Raw genomic sequence first — 13903 nt, 5'->3', positions numbered from 1 at the left:
GCACAAAACCCACCAGAGAATTCTCACACCTACGGGGCCCTTCCCGGTAGGACCAGGCACCCTCCAGGGTGAGGTAAAAGGCCTCCTTCTGGGGGATATTCTTTGCTAATAAGACGGTGTCTAAAAACCGGAGTAATTATGAAGAAAGACCTCAGGGTTAGAAAGGACAAGCCGTCTTTGGGGAAGGTAGGGGAATGATTATTTTTTAAAGGAAAGAGAACCATTTTTTTTTTCTCCTTGTACTGTCCATATAATTCTCCTCATTCTCAACACTTAACAGACTCCAGAGAAAAGGCTCTACAGAGAAATGAAGGTAAAGTTACTAATACAGTTTAGGATTCTGAGACAGAATGATAATGAGACAGCTGATAACTCCGGCCAGAAACAAAGGAAGACGGGGTCTATTGTATAAAGAGGACACACGGGGCAACGGAGAGTGCAAACTCGGATTTCCTTAAATAAACTCCAACACACCAGGAAAGGCTCCCCTCTGGGATAAAAGAGCAGGCAAGAAATCTGTATAGCTGCTCTAAAAACAGCACAGGACCGTGCGGGACAGTGAGAGGCAGCCTGGGGAGGTGTCCAGGCAGCAAGAGCCTGCGCGTCTAGTCCATGAAGTCAACACTGGAGACAAGACATGATCACAGGAGGTGAAGGAGAGAAGGCGTGTCTTCAAAGAAACGGGAGTGAGGAGAGAGAGGGGAGAACATGGCTCCTTGGTGGTGTCTGGAGGAGGCCACTGCTCAAGCTTTGGTGACAAGCGAGGCTGGGACGTGGGCGGGGGAGGGGTGGGACAGCGGGTGCCGACGCTGGGCTGGGAGCAGGACGGGTGCGTGCGCCCAGCTGGCACCCAGGCAGGGCCCCCCGGTGCCCCGGGCCCCGTACTTGATAATGTTGTCCTTCTCCTTGCACTGCTGCTCCAGCTTGAGGACCCTCTGCTTCAGCCCGTTGATCACCTGCCGGGGGACCACACCCATCAAGCTGACCGGGGGAACACACCCCAGCCTCAACGGCCACGGCCTCCCCTGCCGCACGGAGACGCAGCCGGACCTGTGCCCTACCTGGGGCGGGTCCGCGGCCCACTCCCTAGGAGTGTCCCCCCCATTCGATGGCTGGCGTCTCTTCTAGACTTGGAGCAGGGGGCAGTGGGGCTGGGAACAGGGTGCTCCCCTCCTCAGAGGGCGCCACCCTCGGGAGGAGGGACGGGACATGCACCACCTCAGTCACCAGGCACGGACACCCCAAGCCCAGCGGCCCAGGGCAGCCCCATCCCCAGCACCCTCCCCCGGGCAGCTAGACTGGGGTCCTGGGGAGGCCCCTCTGCCTCAGTGCTTCCTGCTCTCTGCTCACACAGCGCTTTGGGAGATGATACCCTGCATTCCTGACAGGACTTCCCTTTCTTTTTGAAGAGTCAAACACTTTTCAACTGGATTTTAAGGTGATTTTTAGTTATACTAGAAACACCTGGGCACATTTACCCTTTGCGCTTACCCCTGTCAACTAACTGATGTTACCAGCATAGCATGTGTTCACTCTCCAGACCTCATTACGCACACGCGCACGCGTATGCACACCTGCTGAGTGGTGGTGTTTTGCTGTTGTTTACATAAATGGCAACCCCACGCATACCATCCTGCACACTGTTCTCACTTCACAAACCGCCGTGGAGCCCTAACCCGAGTCGTTCCTACAGATCTGCATTATTCCTCCCAGGTGTGAACGCACAGCATGGTTACCTGTCCTGCTACTGACGGACACTGAGCTCGTGACCCTCACAGAGAGTTCAAGCTCTCACAGAAACCCCAGCCAGCCCTCCTAGTGCACACGGGCAGGTGTTTCTGGAAGGCAGATGATTCAAGCAGAAATGTTCAGTCACAGCCACTTTGATGGGTGATTTGGTAAGGGGCAGCAGAGCGAAACTGGCACGTATCTATGATCTAGGATTTCCACTTTTAATAAACTTTAATTAAAAAAAGAAAGAAAAAAACCCGGAATTATCTGGCGGTCCAGTGGTTAGGACTCTGTGCTCCCAATGCAGGGGCCATGGGTTCAACCCCTGGTCGGGGAACTAACATCCCACAAGCCTCAAGGTGCAGTAAAAAAAAAAAAAAGCTGAGGATCGAAAGAGCGGTATGCTAATTTGAATGGCTCCTCCTCCATCTGCCCTCCCAAACTGGGCAGCTAGAAATATCCTTGTGCAAACGGCCTTTTGTGCTGGATTTGTTTTTCTCAAGACATAATCCTAAAGAGCATCATTAGGACTTTCCTGGCGGTCTGGTGGTTAAGCCTCTGTGGTCCCAACGCAGGGGCCATGGGTTCGATCCCTGGTCGGGGAACTAAGATCCCACATGTTGCCTGGCGCGGCCAGAAAATAGAAAAAAAAGAAATGAGCATCACGGGATAAGTGGTGAGCGCAGTGTTACAAATGGCGGCTTGCACAGCCACACGGCCCAGCCTTCAGAGCCTACGGTCACTCACCGTGCACCCAATTTGGGACACACCTCTTAACCTCAGTTTCCTGATTTTAAACATGGGGGCTGAAGTCCCGACTGCAAAATGGTCACCGAGACTCTGTACCCCTGCAAACCGCATGGCGTTTGCTGAGCCGCCGTCAGGCAACACGGGGTTTCCTCCTGCCTGTGTGCGCTTCCTCTGAGCTGCCCAGGCACAGAGCCGGGCGAGTCGTCCGTTCATGGCACGCTGCTTCCCTTCTTTATACACGGGGGTAGATTCTTCGCATCTTCTGGATAAAATCTGTTTTACTGATCAGTCATCTCCCCCTACCCATTATACGGATCCATTTTCAATTGTAGTCGTATGGGTTTTCACTATAAATTCTAAGTTTATGTTATCAAATCCATTAATCGCATCATTAATGTGATTTTGTGTTCAAGACCCTCAGAAGTGAATCGCATCTCAGGTTTCTAAACGTTCTTCCTTGACTCAGGTGACATTTGCTGTGACTCATTTCCCTCCGACTGCGGCAGCTTATTCCACAGCAGCAATCACGCAAGGGCTCCATTCTCCGTAATTCTGTTTTGCTCATGTGCTAAGTGCTGTCACACGGCGCACAAGAAGGGTCTGCACGCGCCTTAAGGCCCTGACGCTACTCCTGCTTTGACTCCTTCTTGAGTCGGCGGCGTCGTGTGCTGCGCCCGAGGTGTCCGCGCCGTCACGGCCTTCTCCTGCCGCGCCTTTTCGCCCCTGCAGTCAGCCTGCTCAGCCCGCCTCCTGCTCCCACTAAGAGCCCCCGCGGTGTCGTCGTGTAAGCCCCACCGCTCGGTGGAGGAGGGTTTCAGGAAGGCCTTCCGCTTGCCTGTTACTCCTCTGCTCTGAGTGCTTCAGAGAGAAGCTCTGTCTCTAAAGGCCGTTTGAAGATCAGATCTCAGCGGACAGATGAGCTGAGCTGCCGGAGATTATACTCACCCAGCCAGCATCAGGCCTTTTCTCTGCCAGAGTCCGAACAAAATCCGGGCCCTGTGGTAAGCAGATCGAGAGATGAAGACGAGGTGCGCTGGGCCTCCCCCGCCGGGGGCCGCCTGCATCCGGCACCGCGTCCCGGGCCCCGCACTTACTCGGGACGCGTCCAGAAGCTGCTCGATCTGCCGGTCCTTTCTGCTGTTTTCCTCTTCAAGGCGCCGAAGCTTCGTTCTCATCAGATCCACATCACTCTTTTGCATGTTTAGTGACTGAAGGAAAGAAGGGCCACACACACACACACACCGCGCGCACACAGCATCGGGTGAGACACGGAGACGGAGGGGGGCGTTCAAAGCGCCTGGTTCCCGAGCGGGCGCTGCGTGCACAGAGGGCGAGGCAGGTCTGGACGTTACCGTGGAGGTTGGGGCTGGGGGGCAGACACCCCGTCAGGTGCAGGGCGACCCAGGAAACCAGGAACCCTGCCCCCTAAAATGCGAGCAGCGCCCCCGCCGCAGACGAGCGCCGCTCACAAACGGCACGGCCAGTGGCAGTCCTGGGGGCCGTGGGAGCGTTCCTCACGTCACAAACGGTCACGGGCTAACGTCTGCTCAAGACTCATCCTCAACTAAGGCTCAGCGGGTCAGAGCGCCGGTCCCCACACGTTTATCTGTGGGTGAATTTCCCACCCATCTGCGGTGAATTTAGAAGGAAGACTGTCTATTTTTCATAAAACTAAGTTTATTCACTGTTTACAACTATCCTGTATTTTGAAATGATGTCCTTCCTATTACACCAGACACGTGTGGTCCTTTGAGGAAATGCTCACGGGAGGGGACTTCTAACAGCCTCACTTAAGGAAACTTTCTCCTGGTCCGGGGAACCCCACGGCTGGGAAAGTGTCAGGTTAAGTCAGCGCGTGTGAGCCTCGTCCAGAAATGCCCACGGGGTCAGCCAGCACTGGAGCTGACCGGCTTCCAGCACAGCCTGGACCCGAATTAGCCAATCATCTTGGAGACGTCCTGTCAAGGGACTCACAGTGCTCAGCAGAGTCTGAGCATCAGAACAGACCTGGCCTGGCCACTGGAGAGACAGTCGGGCGTCCACCCACTGCGGGCAGTCGGGAAAGCCGGCCAGCGGCTGCAGCCGGCAGGAGAGATGCTTGGCCCTCAGGGCCCGTTTCGTGAATTAATTAGTTAACGCCCATTCACTGGGAAAGACAAGAAATCCGATAACGGGAATTCTGCTTCCAGGAATACCTACCCTGCTCAGCATAGCTAAGAACCCTGCACTAAAGCCCTCTCGTGGATTACTGCGTTGAACCCTCACAAAACCCCATGAAGCTGCACTTACGACCCTCCCCATTTTCAACAGCACACTGAGACGTCACTTGCCAGAGAAAAACCACCCTGTGCCCCTGCCCCCGGGGCAGCAGAGTGCTGAAGATAAACCCTCCCCTCGGAAGGGAGAAGGAGGCCCGTGTACTGGGAATAAGGCAGTGATCCCACTCAGAGACCCGCTTCCGGCCCCAAGAAGGCTCCCCCTGAGTGTCGCCACCCTGAGGACGCAGGGCTCTTAGTCACCTCCCCGGGTGAGGACCCTGAAGCTCCCACAGGAGGGCTGTCGTGTACGGGGACCCTCGCCCAAGGTGGCTTCCTTCCAGGCTCTTGTGTGCTCTGGGCACGCCGGCCGCCAGCACCCTGCTTGACCTCGTGCCAGACGGGTCCCAGCTCTACTGGCGGGGGGCGGAGCGCAGCCTGTGAACAGACCCGTGTCACGGACGGGCAGGGCCCCCCGAGTCTCCGGGCGGCACCAAGAGCTGGGCGTGGCGTAGGGGGGCGAGACGGGGACAAGGGTGAGGCTGCTCACCTTGGGGCGGTTTGCGCTCTGGGGGCGGCAGCACGGGTTATGCAAATGGAGCCGCGGCCCCAGGAGGTAGGCGACCTTGCACATCCTGGGTCTGCTAGAGGTAAACCCTGGATACACTACGAGCCTCAAGGTCATCACCTCTCTCACGGGAGCATCGAGACAGAGCCACTGAGAGCTGTGAAATGCCATGAGTGCCGAAGAATAACGCAAACGGGAAGTTACTGATCACAGTAACAGCCAAAGAAAGACTCATCCTAACGCCAGGGCTCGGGGTGCAAAGGGAAATAACCTTGTCCCCCTGGGGCTGTCCCCCCAGGGAGACCCAGAGCTTGCTGGCTGACCGCAGTCCAGGCTCCCTCGCTGCTGGCGGGTGGCCCCCCAGGAGCCAGCGTCTCCCAGCTGCTCAGGCGCCCGGCCAGGGCTTAAACTCGGTGTCACCCTGCAACCCCTGCTCTTCCCACGGGACACACCCCAGCACAGGTGTGGCCCCCCATCCACGTGACCGGGGCCCTCCCCGCTTAACAGTCGCAGAGGACGGGCGGGAACTCTACCTTCTTCAGCTCAATGATCTCGTCATACATGTCCTCCTTCTCTCTGTAGACAGGGTTCCCCGGAACGTAACCTGCGGGGACACACACAGCCCTCTGAAAAGAAGAAGGAACGCTGGACTATACCTTAAGGGAAACCTGGAGGTTAATAAAATTATCTTTAAAAAAAACAATAAAAAAAGAACAAATGCATTTCGACATTTTTAACCTGATTATGGTCTTTCCCCAGAAGTAAGAAAACCCAAACAGGTATTGATTTGGAAAGAAGAAGCAAAAGAAAACTAAAAGATGTGAACACAGGACTTAATTACACTCAGAGGATTAAAGGGGAGCTGTTGTTGTTAAGTCACTAAGTCGTGTCCAACTCTTTTGCAATCCCGAGGACTGTAGCCCGCCAGGATCCTCTGTCCATGGGATTCTCCAAGTAAGAATACTGGAGTGGGTAGTCATTCCCTTCTCCAAGGGATCTTCCTGATTGAACCTGGGTCTCCCGCACTGGCAGGCAGATTCTCTACCACTGAGCCACCAGGGAAGCCCATGTGTGCATCTACAAAAGGATTAAAGGAGGGAGTCACAAAGAAAAGCCGTGTCTTTAGACTTGAAGCCGCAAACAAACAAACAGTCAAAAACAAACGCAATGGCATCATCATGCAGGTGCCAGCAGCCGGCCCTGCGCCCACCGTCGGCACAGTGCCCGGGGCACTCTGCTTCAGCGCGGTCCCTAATGGGGACAGGACTCTAAAGCACGTAAGCCTGAAACAGCAATGCCGGCCAGCAGCGCCGCAAGGGGCCCAGCCCGGCCACTGGGACAAGGCTTCTCGGGGCTTCCCACGGCACCGACGCAAGGGCAGTGGACGCTGGGGAGCAGGCGTGTGGACTCGGGCCGGACAGGAAGACAGCAGCACGACACCAGCCGGCCCTGCTTTGTGAGATTTGGGCTGTCTATCATCCTCGCAGCTTTCATTTCTAAGGTCGTTTGCACAACCCGTTTCACGACGACTCCAGGGAGGCAGACACCACTGAAGCCAGGGATGACGTCTCCCTCCACAGCAGGAAAGCCACCCTCCAGGAGGCAGCAGGGACCTTCAGGACACTCGGCGGCCGCCTGCGGGGGGCCCGCCCCTCACTCTGCAGAGCACCCCCAAGTCCCCCGCCCGGCCTCGTGGCCGTGTCACCGCGGCGAGCTCACCGTGGCTGGCAGAACGCCTGAGGTTTGACCTCTTCATTCTCAAGGCTTCGGTCACAAAGTCGGGGGCGCTGCTGGGGGAGTGGGTCCAGGCACAGTCCAAGGTGAGGCCTGAAGTCAGGGCTGGGGTCAGACTGCCTGGTTTGAACGTGCACGGTTTTAACGCGACAGGTACGAGCAGACACAACGGACGGCGCTGCCTCTCGTAACTGGGCTCGGGGGGTTGAAGGAAGCTCACGGGACCCGTGGTGTATGAGCAACGTTCAGCCACCGGCCCCAAGATCAGCAAAGCCCTCCCTGTGGTGCCTGCCCACTTCCAGGCTGCGCATGTGCCTAGCACATCCCCTTCCAAGTTGCCGGCATGACCTCAACCGGCTCACAAGACTCCCAAAGCTGTCGGGAGGAGGGCCTGTGACCCACCACAGCCAGGCCCACTCAGACAGGCCGAGACCCACAAGAGCAAACGTCAGAGGTCGCACACACTCGGAGTGTGCGCCTGAAGGCGCCACGGCCTTGACAAGGTCAGAAATGGAGTCTTTCAGACAAGGCGCATTCAAAGCTCTGTGTCGTCAGCACCTGGGACCGGGCGCTGCTCGTGAGCAGGACGGGTCTATTTCTTTCCTTCTTTTTAAGGAGGGCTCTATTTCCGAGGGGCGCGTGGGTACCTTGCTTGGAGCTTCCCAGACACAGCTTCTGGGGCGTTAAGGACATCCGGCCCCCGAGAGGCATGCTCGCCGCGGTCCTCAGAGATCTCCAGGAGGCCACCTTCCTCGGTTTAGAGTGATAAGGTGACTCTAGAAAGGCAACACATGGTTTTAGAGGTGCAGAACACTGTGCCCCCCAACATCTGTGCTTCAGAAAGACAAAGACGGTACAGGGAAACACTCACAACCGCCCCAGATGAGCACATTCCGGCAAAAATAAAAAAATACGGAAAAATACGGTTATGTTTATATACTCACATTTGCTTTTTAAATTTTATTATAAAGAAGTAACTGGAATTGATTTTAAAATATGAGCCTGAAGTTGTACCAATATTACAGTAGTTAATTTCCCATTTTCTCCCCCAGGGCATTTTTTTATTTTGTCACCAAAACAAAGGAAGGGTTTTAAAATTATATTTTAATCTGGAATTTTGCTGCTTCACATAAAATATAGAAATTGTGCAAATTTATGCAAAACCAAGTTGTTCATAAAACATGCTTATATTTCTTAAATACCAAAGCAATTTATATCTGTAGAAGGTCCTGAGATTCTAAATCTAATGCATTTAGTTATTAAAATTTCTAAGATTTTTCCATGGCTTATGGAATTTATGGAAAATTCCCCTTTATCATTTAGGATGTGGGAGTAAAGACACATTGGGCCCTGAGGCGTTTCCACTCACCCAGGACCACTGTGCTCACTCCCAGGGTATTTGGAAGGTCTTCCAAACTTTAAACATGCATTTAAGTGCATATTTATGAGGGTATATTAGTGATCAGGAAAAAAACCCCACAAACGACATTTCCCTCCTAAATGTACAGGGTTCATCAATAAATAGTGAGAATTCCACAAGATGCACGCCCATGGATAAAGCTGCAAAGCAGAGGGACTCAGGGGTGGTTCCTGCTGGTGGCTGACGCTGCGGAACAATGAACACGGAGGGGCCAGAAGCCTCGCCACCTCGGAGCACGGCGAGGACCGGAAGCCTCAGCACACGGGGACTACAAACCCTGGAGACCCAGAGTGGGCAGTTGTTCAGTCGCTAAGTCGTGTCCGACTCTTTGAGACCCCATGGACTGTAGCCCGCCAGGCTTCCCTGTCTTCCACTCTCTCCTGGAGTTTGCTCAAATTCACGGGCACTGAGTCAGTGATGCCATCTAACCATCTCATCTTCCGCCGCCCCCTTCTCCTCCTGCCCTCAACCTTTCCCAGCATCTGGTCTTTGCCCATGAGTCAGCTCTTTGTGTCAGATGGCCAGTACTGGGCAGTAGAGACACATTTATGAAGTGAACGGGACAGCCTGGGTTCCTGCTGTTGTGGCTCGGAAATCAGACAGGGGTACACCTATTAAGGGAATGTTAGGAGTTAGAACTGGACATGGAATAACAGACTGGTTCCAAATAGGAAAAGGAGTCCGTCAAGGCTGCATATTGTCACCCTGCTTATTTAACTTATATACAGAGTACATCATGAGAAACGCTGGGCTGGAGGAAGCACAAGCTGGAATCAAGACTGCCGGGAAAAATATCAATAACCTCAGACATGCAGATGACACCACCCTTATGGCAGAAAGTGAAGAGGAACTAAAAAGCCTCTTGATGAAAGTGAAAGAGGAGAGTGAAAAAGTTGCCCTGAAGTTCAACATTCAGAAAACTAAGATCATGGCATCTGGTCCCATCACTTCATGGGAAATAGATGGGGAAACAGTGGAAACAGTGTCAGACTTTATTTTTCTGGGCTCCAAAATCACTGAAGATGTTGATTGCAGCCATGAAATTAAAAGACACTTGCTCCTTGGAAGGAAAGTTATGACCAATTTAGACAGCATATTAAAAAGCAGAGACATTACTTTGTCAACAAAGGTCCGTCTAGTCAAGGCTATGCTTTTTCCAGTAGTTATGTATGGATGTGAGAGTTGGATTATAAAGAAAGCTGAGCGCTGAAGAATTGATGCTTTTCAACTGTGGTTTTGGAGAAGACTCTAGAGTCCCTTGGACTGCAAGGAGATCCAGCCAGTCCATCCTAAAGGAGATCAGTTGTGGGTGTTCACTGGAAGGACTGATGTTGAAGCTGAAACTCCAATACTTTGGCCACCTGAGGCGAAGAGCTGCCTCATTGGAAAAGACCCTGATGCTGGGAGGGATTGGGGGCAGGAGGAGAAGGGGAAGACAGAGGATGAGATAGTTGGATGGTATCACCGACTCAATGGACATGGGTTTGGGTGGACTCTGGAAGTTGGTGATGGACAGGGAGGCCTGATGTGCTGCAGTTCACGGGGTCGCAAAGAGTCGGACACGACTGAGCGACTGAACTGAACTGAACTGAGGAGCTTGGGATTGGGGGGGGGGCTGTGGGGGAGGGGACACAGTGCATCCTGCAGTGAGCAGGGGGCCTGGGATCAGCCCTGGTGCCTGGACAGGCGTCCGGTGTGGCTAGGGGAGGGCCCGGGGGCTGGGGGGAAAGCACCTATTTGGTGGTTTTGATGCTTTGGGGGCTCTGGCCACCCTAAATTATGCAAAACACACCTCTGACATTTACAGAAGCCAAGATAAAAAACAATTTGATTATTAGTATTTTCAACACTTGAAATGCTTGACTTCCAGTAAGTAAGAATAATGGAAGAGATCTCACATTTACCTTAGTGATGCCTTCTGGACAAAAGGATTTAAACAAAATAGTCTGAAAGAGAAGTTTTAAAACACCAAAGCCCACACTTTCACTTTGCATCAATTCCCGATTTGCTCCACAGGAGGAGAGCCAGAATATTCAAAGTCCACACTGCTAGATGTTTTTAAATTAACTTCTGCTGGAGTAGAGCCGCTTCACCGTGCCGCGTCGTCTCTGCTGCACAGCAAAGCGCAGCCGCTGCACTAGCGCCAGGTCACTCGGCCGTGCCCGGCTCCCTGCGACTCGGGGCTGCAGCCCGCCAGGCTCCTCTGTCCGTGGGATTCTCCAGGCGAGAACACTGCAGTGGGTTTCCACGCTCTCCTCCAGGGGGTCTTCCCGACCCAGGGGTAGAACCCACCGTCTCTTGCGTCTCCTGCGTTGGCAGGCAGGTTCTTTCCCACTAGCGCCACCCGGGAAGCCCACATGCACGTATATCTACTCTTTTTTGGATTTCCTTCCCAAATAGGCCACCACAGAGCGCTGAGCGGAGCTGCCTGTGCTGCGCGGTCGGTTCTTGCTGGTGCGTATACGTCGGGCCCACCTGCCGGCTCATCCCACCCCCGTTACCCTCCGTGGTTTCCATGTCTGTTCTCGACGTCCGTGTCTGCCTCTGCGTTGCAGTTAAGTTCGCTAGGTGGTTCCTTTCTAACGCTTATACTTATTTGTACTACAAAACGTGCTTTCTTTTCTTTGCAGGAATTTATCTTTCTATGTATGTTTTTCTTGGGCTCATATGAAAGTTCATCTGTATTCTCTGACTGTGTCATACATAAGACAGTATGTTTGACTGTATATATGTATATAAGAAATGTAAATACACACACGTGAGTATGTAATAAAGCCAGGCAAAGCCACAGGCTTTTCGGCAGCAAAAGAAAGCTGACATAGGATCTGATTGGTCACAAAGAGCTTGGGAAGCATAAAATTCAGTATATCGCCCAGATGAACTCTTTGTGTCTCAAGAACAAATCCTGTGTTTCCCTCACTCTGGCAGCTCAAGAAGGAGAACACAAGAGGCCATTGCTGTGCCCTGGAGCTGGGGGCTCACTGGTGCAGGGAGGGCTCAGGACCTCTGCCCCACGGGGCCTCCGCCCACAGGGACGCCTGCAGAGGGCGAAGACCTGAGAGTGAGCCCCAGCACGAGACGGAGCCAAGGGGCAGAAGGACGTGCATCAGTGGTCCTGCATATTCAGAGAAGACAGACGCAGCTGAGCCTCCTACCAGGACACCCGGGCAGGAGGCCTTCTGAGAACCTCTTCCGAGCCAAGCTGGTCATACTTACTCAGGGATGTGGGTGGAGGTTTGTGGAAACTTTTCTTTTTTGCTTTCTGAAAGAAAGAAGAGATGGTTGAGCCTTCTCAGGCAGCCAGTACGGCCCCAGCCACGCAGCATAGGAGTGCTCAGAATGGGGGGAGGCGGGTGAGTGGTGGATTAAGCGGCCAACACCAAGAGACCAAGCAGAGTGCGAGCGGAGGGCAGGGAGGCACCCCTGACACAGGAGTGGGCAGCCCAGGGGAGGCGCCCCCGACACAGAGTGTGGCCAGCAGGCCCCAGAGATGGAGGTGGGGGGACGCCCACAGGTGAGACGTGAGATGGGGGCGCGGGGCAGCGCTGGCCCATCTGGAGGACACCCCCGACAGCCTGGGCCACACGCGGAGCTGGGCACCACCCAGGCTCGCCCCCGGGGCCCCTTCCACGCCTCCACCCTCCGCTTCACTCCAAACGGGAAATCTCGCTCAGGACACTGAGATCCCGGGAGACTGGTTCAGATCCATGGATCCCTCTCACTCCCGGGAGCATCTCGGCCGTGTCCTGAGTGTTGAGGAGGAAACTCTCTGCAGAGGCCCTGCTCCTCAGACCGCGGACCCTGGAGTCCTCAGAGCTGCGGGGGCAGGAACGCGCTGGGCTCTTTCTCACACCTCCCTGCTCTGCTCTCTCTCCTCCACACAGGGCTCAGGGGCTGGGGGCAGGGGTGGGGGCGTGCAGGCCAAAGCCAGACTGCTGGCAAGGAGCTTGTGGTCAGCCTCAAATGCGCTCTGCTCACACTGACTTCTGTCGAAGTCCTAAAGTTATCGTCTCAGCTGTACAGATCTGGCCGAGGGCATCTGGAACCTGTGATCTGGCCCTGAATGCAGCGTCTGTGGGGAGACCCGCGGGAGTCGGCGGGTAAACGGAACACCAGCCCTCCGACTGCACTCACCGTGTCAGAGTCAGAGTCAAAGGTGATCACAGACAGACTGTCATCCCCCTGGAGGAAGAGACGCAACAGTGAAACCGTCGGGCACCACTCGGTGCCACGGCCACACTCACAAGGTGGAAACAGCTGGGCCGAGCTGCGGGGGAGAGCCCCGCATCCAGCAGGAGGGGACAGAACACTCGGAGTTGGTGGCGGCCGGTTCGGTCCACCGCATCCGAAGGGATGGTGCAGACACGAAGCCGAACTCTGCTGGTGGGGCGGCTCCAGCCCTGTCAGTCCAGCAACAGTGTCTCCACAGAATCGACAGACGACTTGAAGTACAGTTGCTTTAAAAGATCCTTTTCCAGTATAGGTTATTGCAAGACACTGAATAGAGATCCCCGCGCCATATGGGAAGCCTCCATTTTTTCTCTGTCTTATAGTAGGGTCTGCTAATCTTGCACTCCCAGTTTATCCCTCCCCCAGTGAACGGTTCTTGATAAAAGCATTCCATCGTTGCATCAGAGCACAAGGAACTCACGACTGCACCCCGGTGAGAGTGATCAGGGCCACCCCGCACCACCAGCGCACGCCTTATCTTCGTGTACAGAGGTTCCTGCCTCTGGTTCCAGCAATCTGGTGCACGGAGCACAATAAAATCTGTACTATCCTCAATGCTAGCATGTCCAGGAGAAAAGGGAACTTGCTCAAGTGGGTGATGTGTCTGTGTTAATGTACTTAGGCTTACATCCTAAAAAGAGAGAAAGCAGAACGACCTTTCAAATCCTTTTCCTAGACTATTATCGTTAAGAGACTATAGTGTTGTTTAGTCTCTCAGTCGTGTCCAACTCCTTGCAACCCCAAGGACTGTAGCCCGCCAGGCTCCCCTGTCCATGAGATTCTCCAGGCAAGGATACTGGAGTGGGTTGCCATTTCCTTCTCCAGGGGAGCTTCCCGACCCAGGGATCGAACCCGTGTCTCCTGCACTGGCAGGTGGATTCTGAGGTACAAACGGCAAACGACAAGTATACTGCAGAGCACAGGGAATTCTACTCGGGGTACCGTGGTGACCTAATGGGAAGGAAATCCAAAGAAGAGGGGACGTGTGAACAGGTGTGGCTGACTCACTTTACTGCACAGAAGAAAGTAACACAACGAGGTATGGGAACCATACTCCAATACAAAAATTTTTTAAAGTAGCAAATGACAGTTACAGAGGAAAGTCTTCATTTAACAAACTGCACGAGAATGACGTGGAAAGCTCAAGCGGGGGGATCAGGGCGGCGAGGTGAAGGCCGTCTCAGCCCCAGCGTCACAGCACAGGCCCGCCAGCCA

The 13903-nt window shown here is 54.2% G+C and overlaps 1 protein-coding gene across 17 annotated transcripts in view; it reads right to left on the bottom strand.

Moving 5' to 3' along the window:
- IQCE (IQ motif containing E) overlaps positions 1-13903 on the bottom strand; it is a 40066-nt gene that overhangs the window by 20066 nt on the left and 6097 nt on the right. For 12 of the 17 annotated variants that reach the window (XM_061402314.1, XM_061402315.1, XM_061402316.1 and 9 more), the window contains exons 2-9: positions 12593-12640; positions 11675-11720; positions 7686-7814; positions 7024-7158; positions 5838-5908; positions 3576-3689; positions 3427-3477; positions 886-956 (exon numbers count right to left, since the gene is read on the bottom strand). In XM_061402314.1, coding sequence (XP_061258298.1) covers positions 886-956; positions 3427-3477; positions 3576-3689; positions 5838-5908; positions 7024-7158; positions 7686-7814; positions 11675-11720; positions 12593-12640 — 665 coding nt within the window. The remainder of the gene's footprint in view (positions 1-885; positions 957-3426; positions 3478-3575; positions 3690-5837; positions 5909-7023; positions 7159-7685; positions 7815-11674; positions 11721-12592; positions 12641-13903) is intronic. The other 5 variants (XM_061402310.1, XM_061402311.1, XM_061402308.1 and 2 more) reach the window with 4 other exon arrangements.

This window comes from Bos javanicus, chromosome 25 (assembly GCF_032452875.1).
Source record: "Bos javanicus breed banteng chromosome 25, ARS-OSU_banteng_1.0, whole genome shotgun sequence".
Classification (NCBI taxonomy): Eukaryota; Metazoa; Chordata; class Mammalia; order Artiodactyla; family Bovidae; genus Bos; species Bos javanicus.
This window is presented reverse-complemented; position numbering and strand designations above follow the sequence as displayed.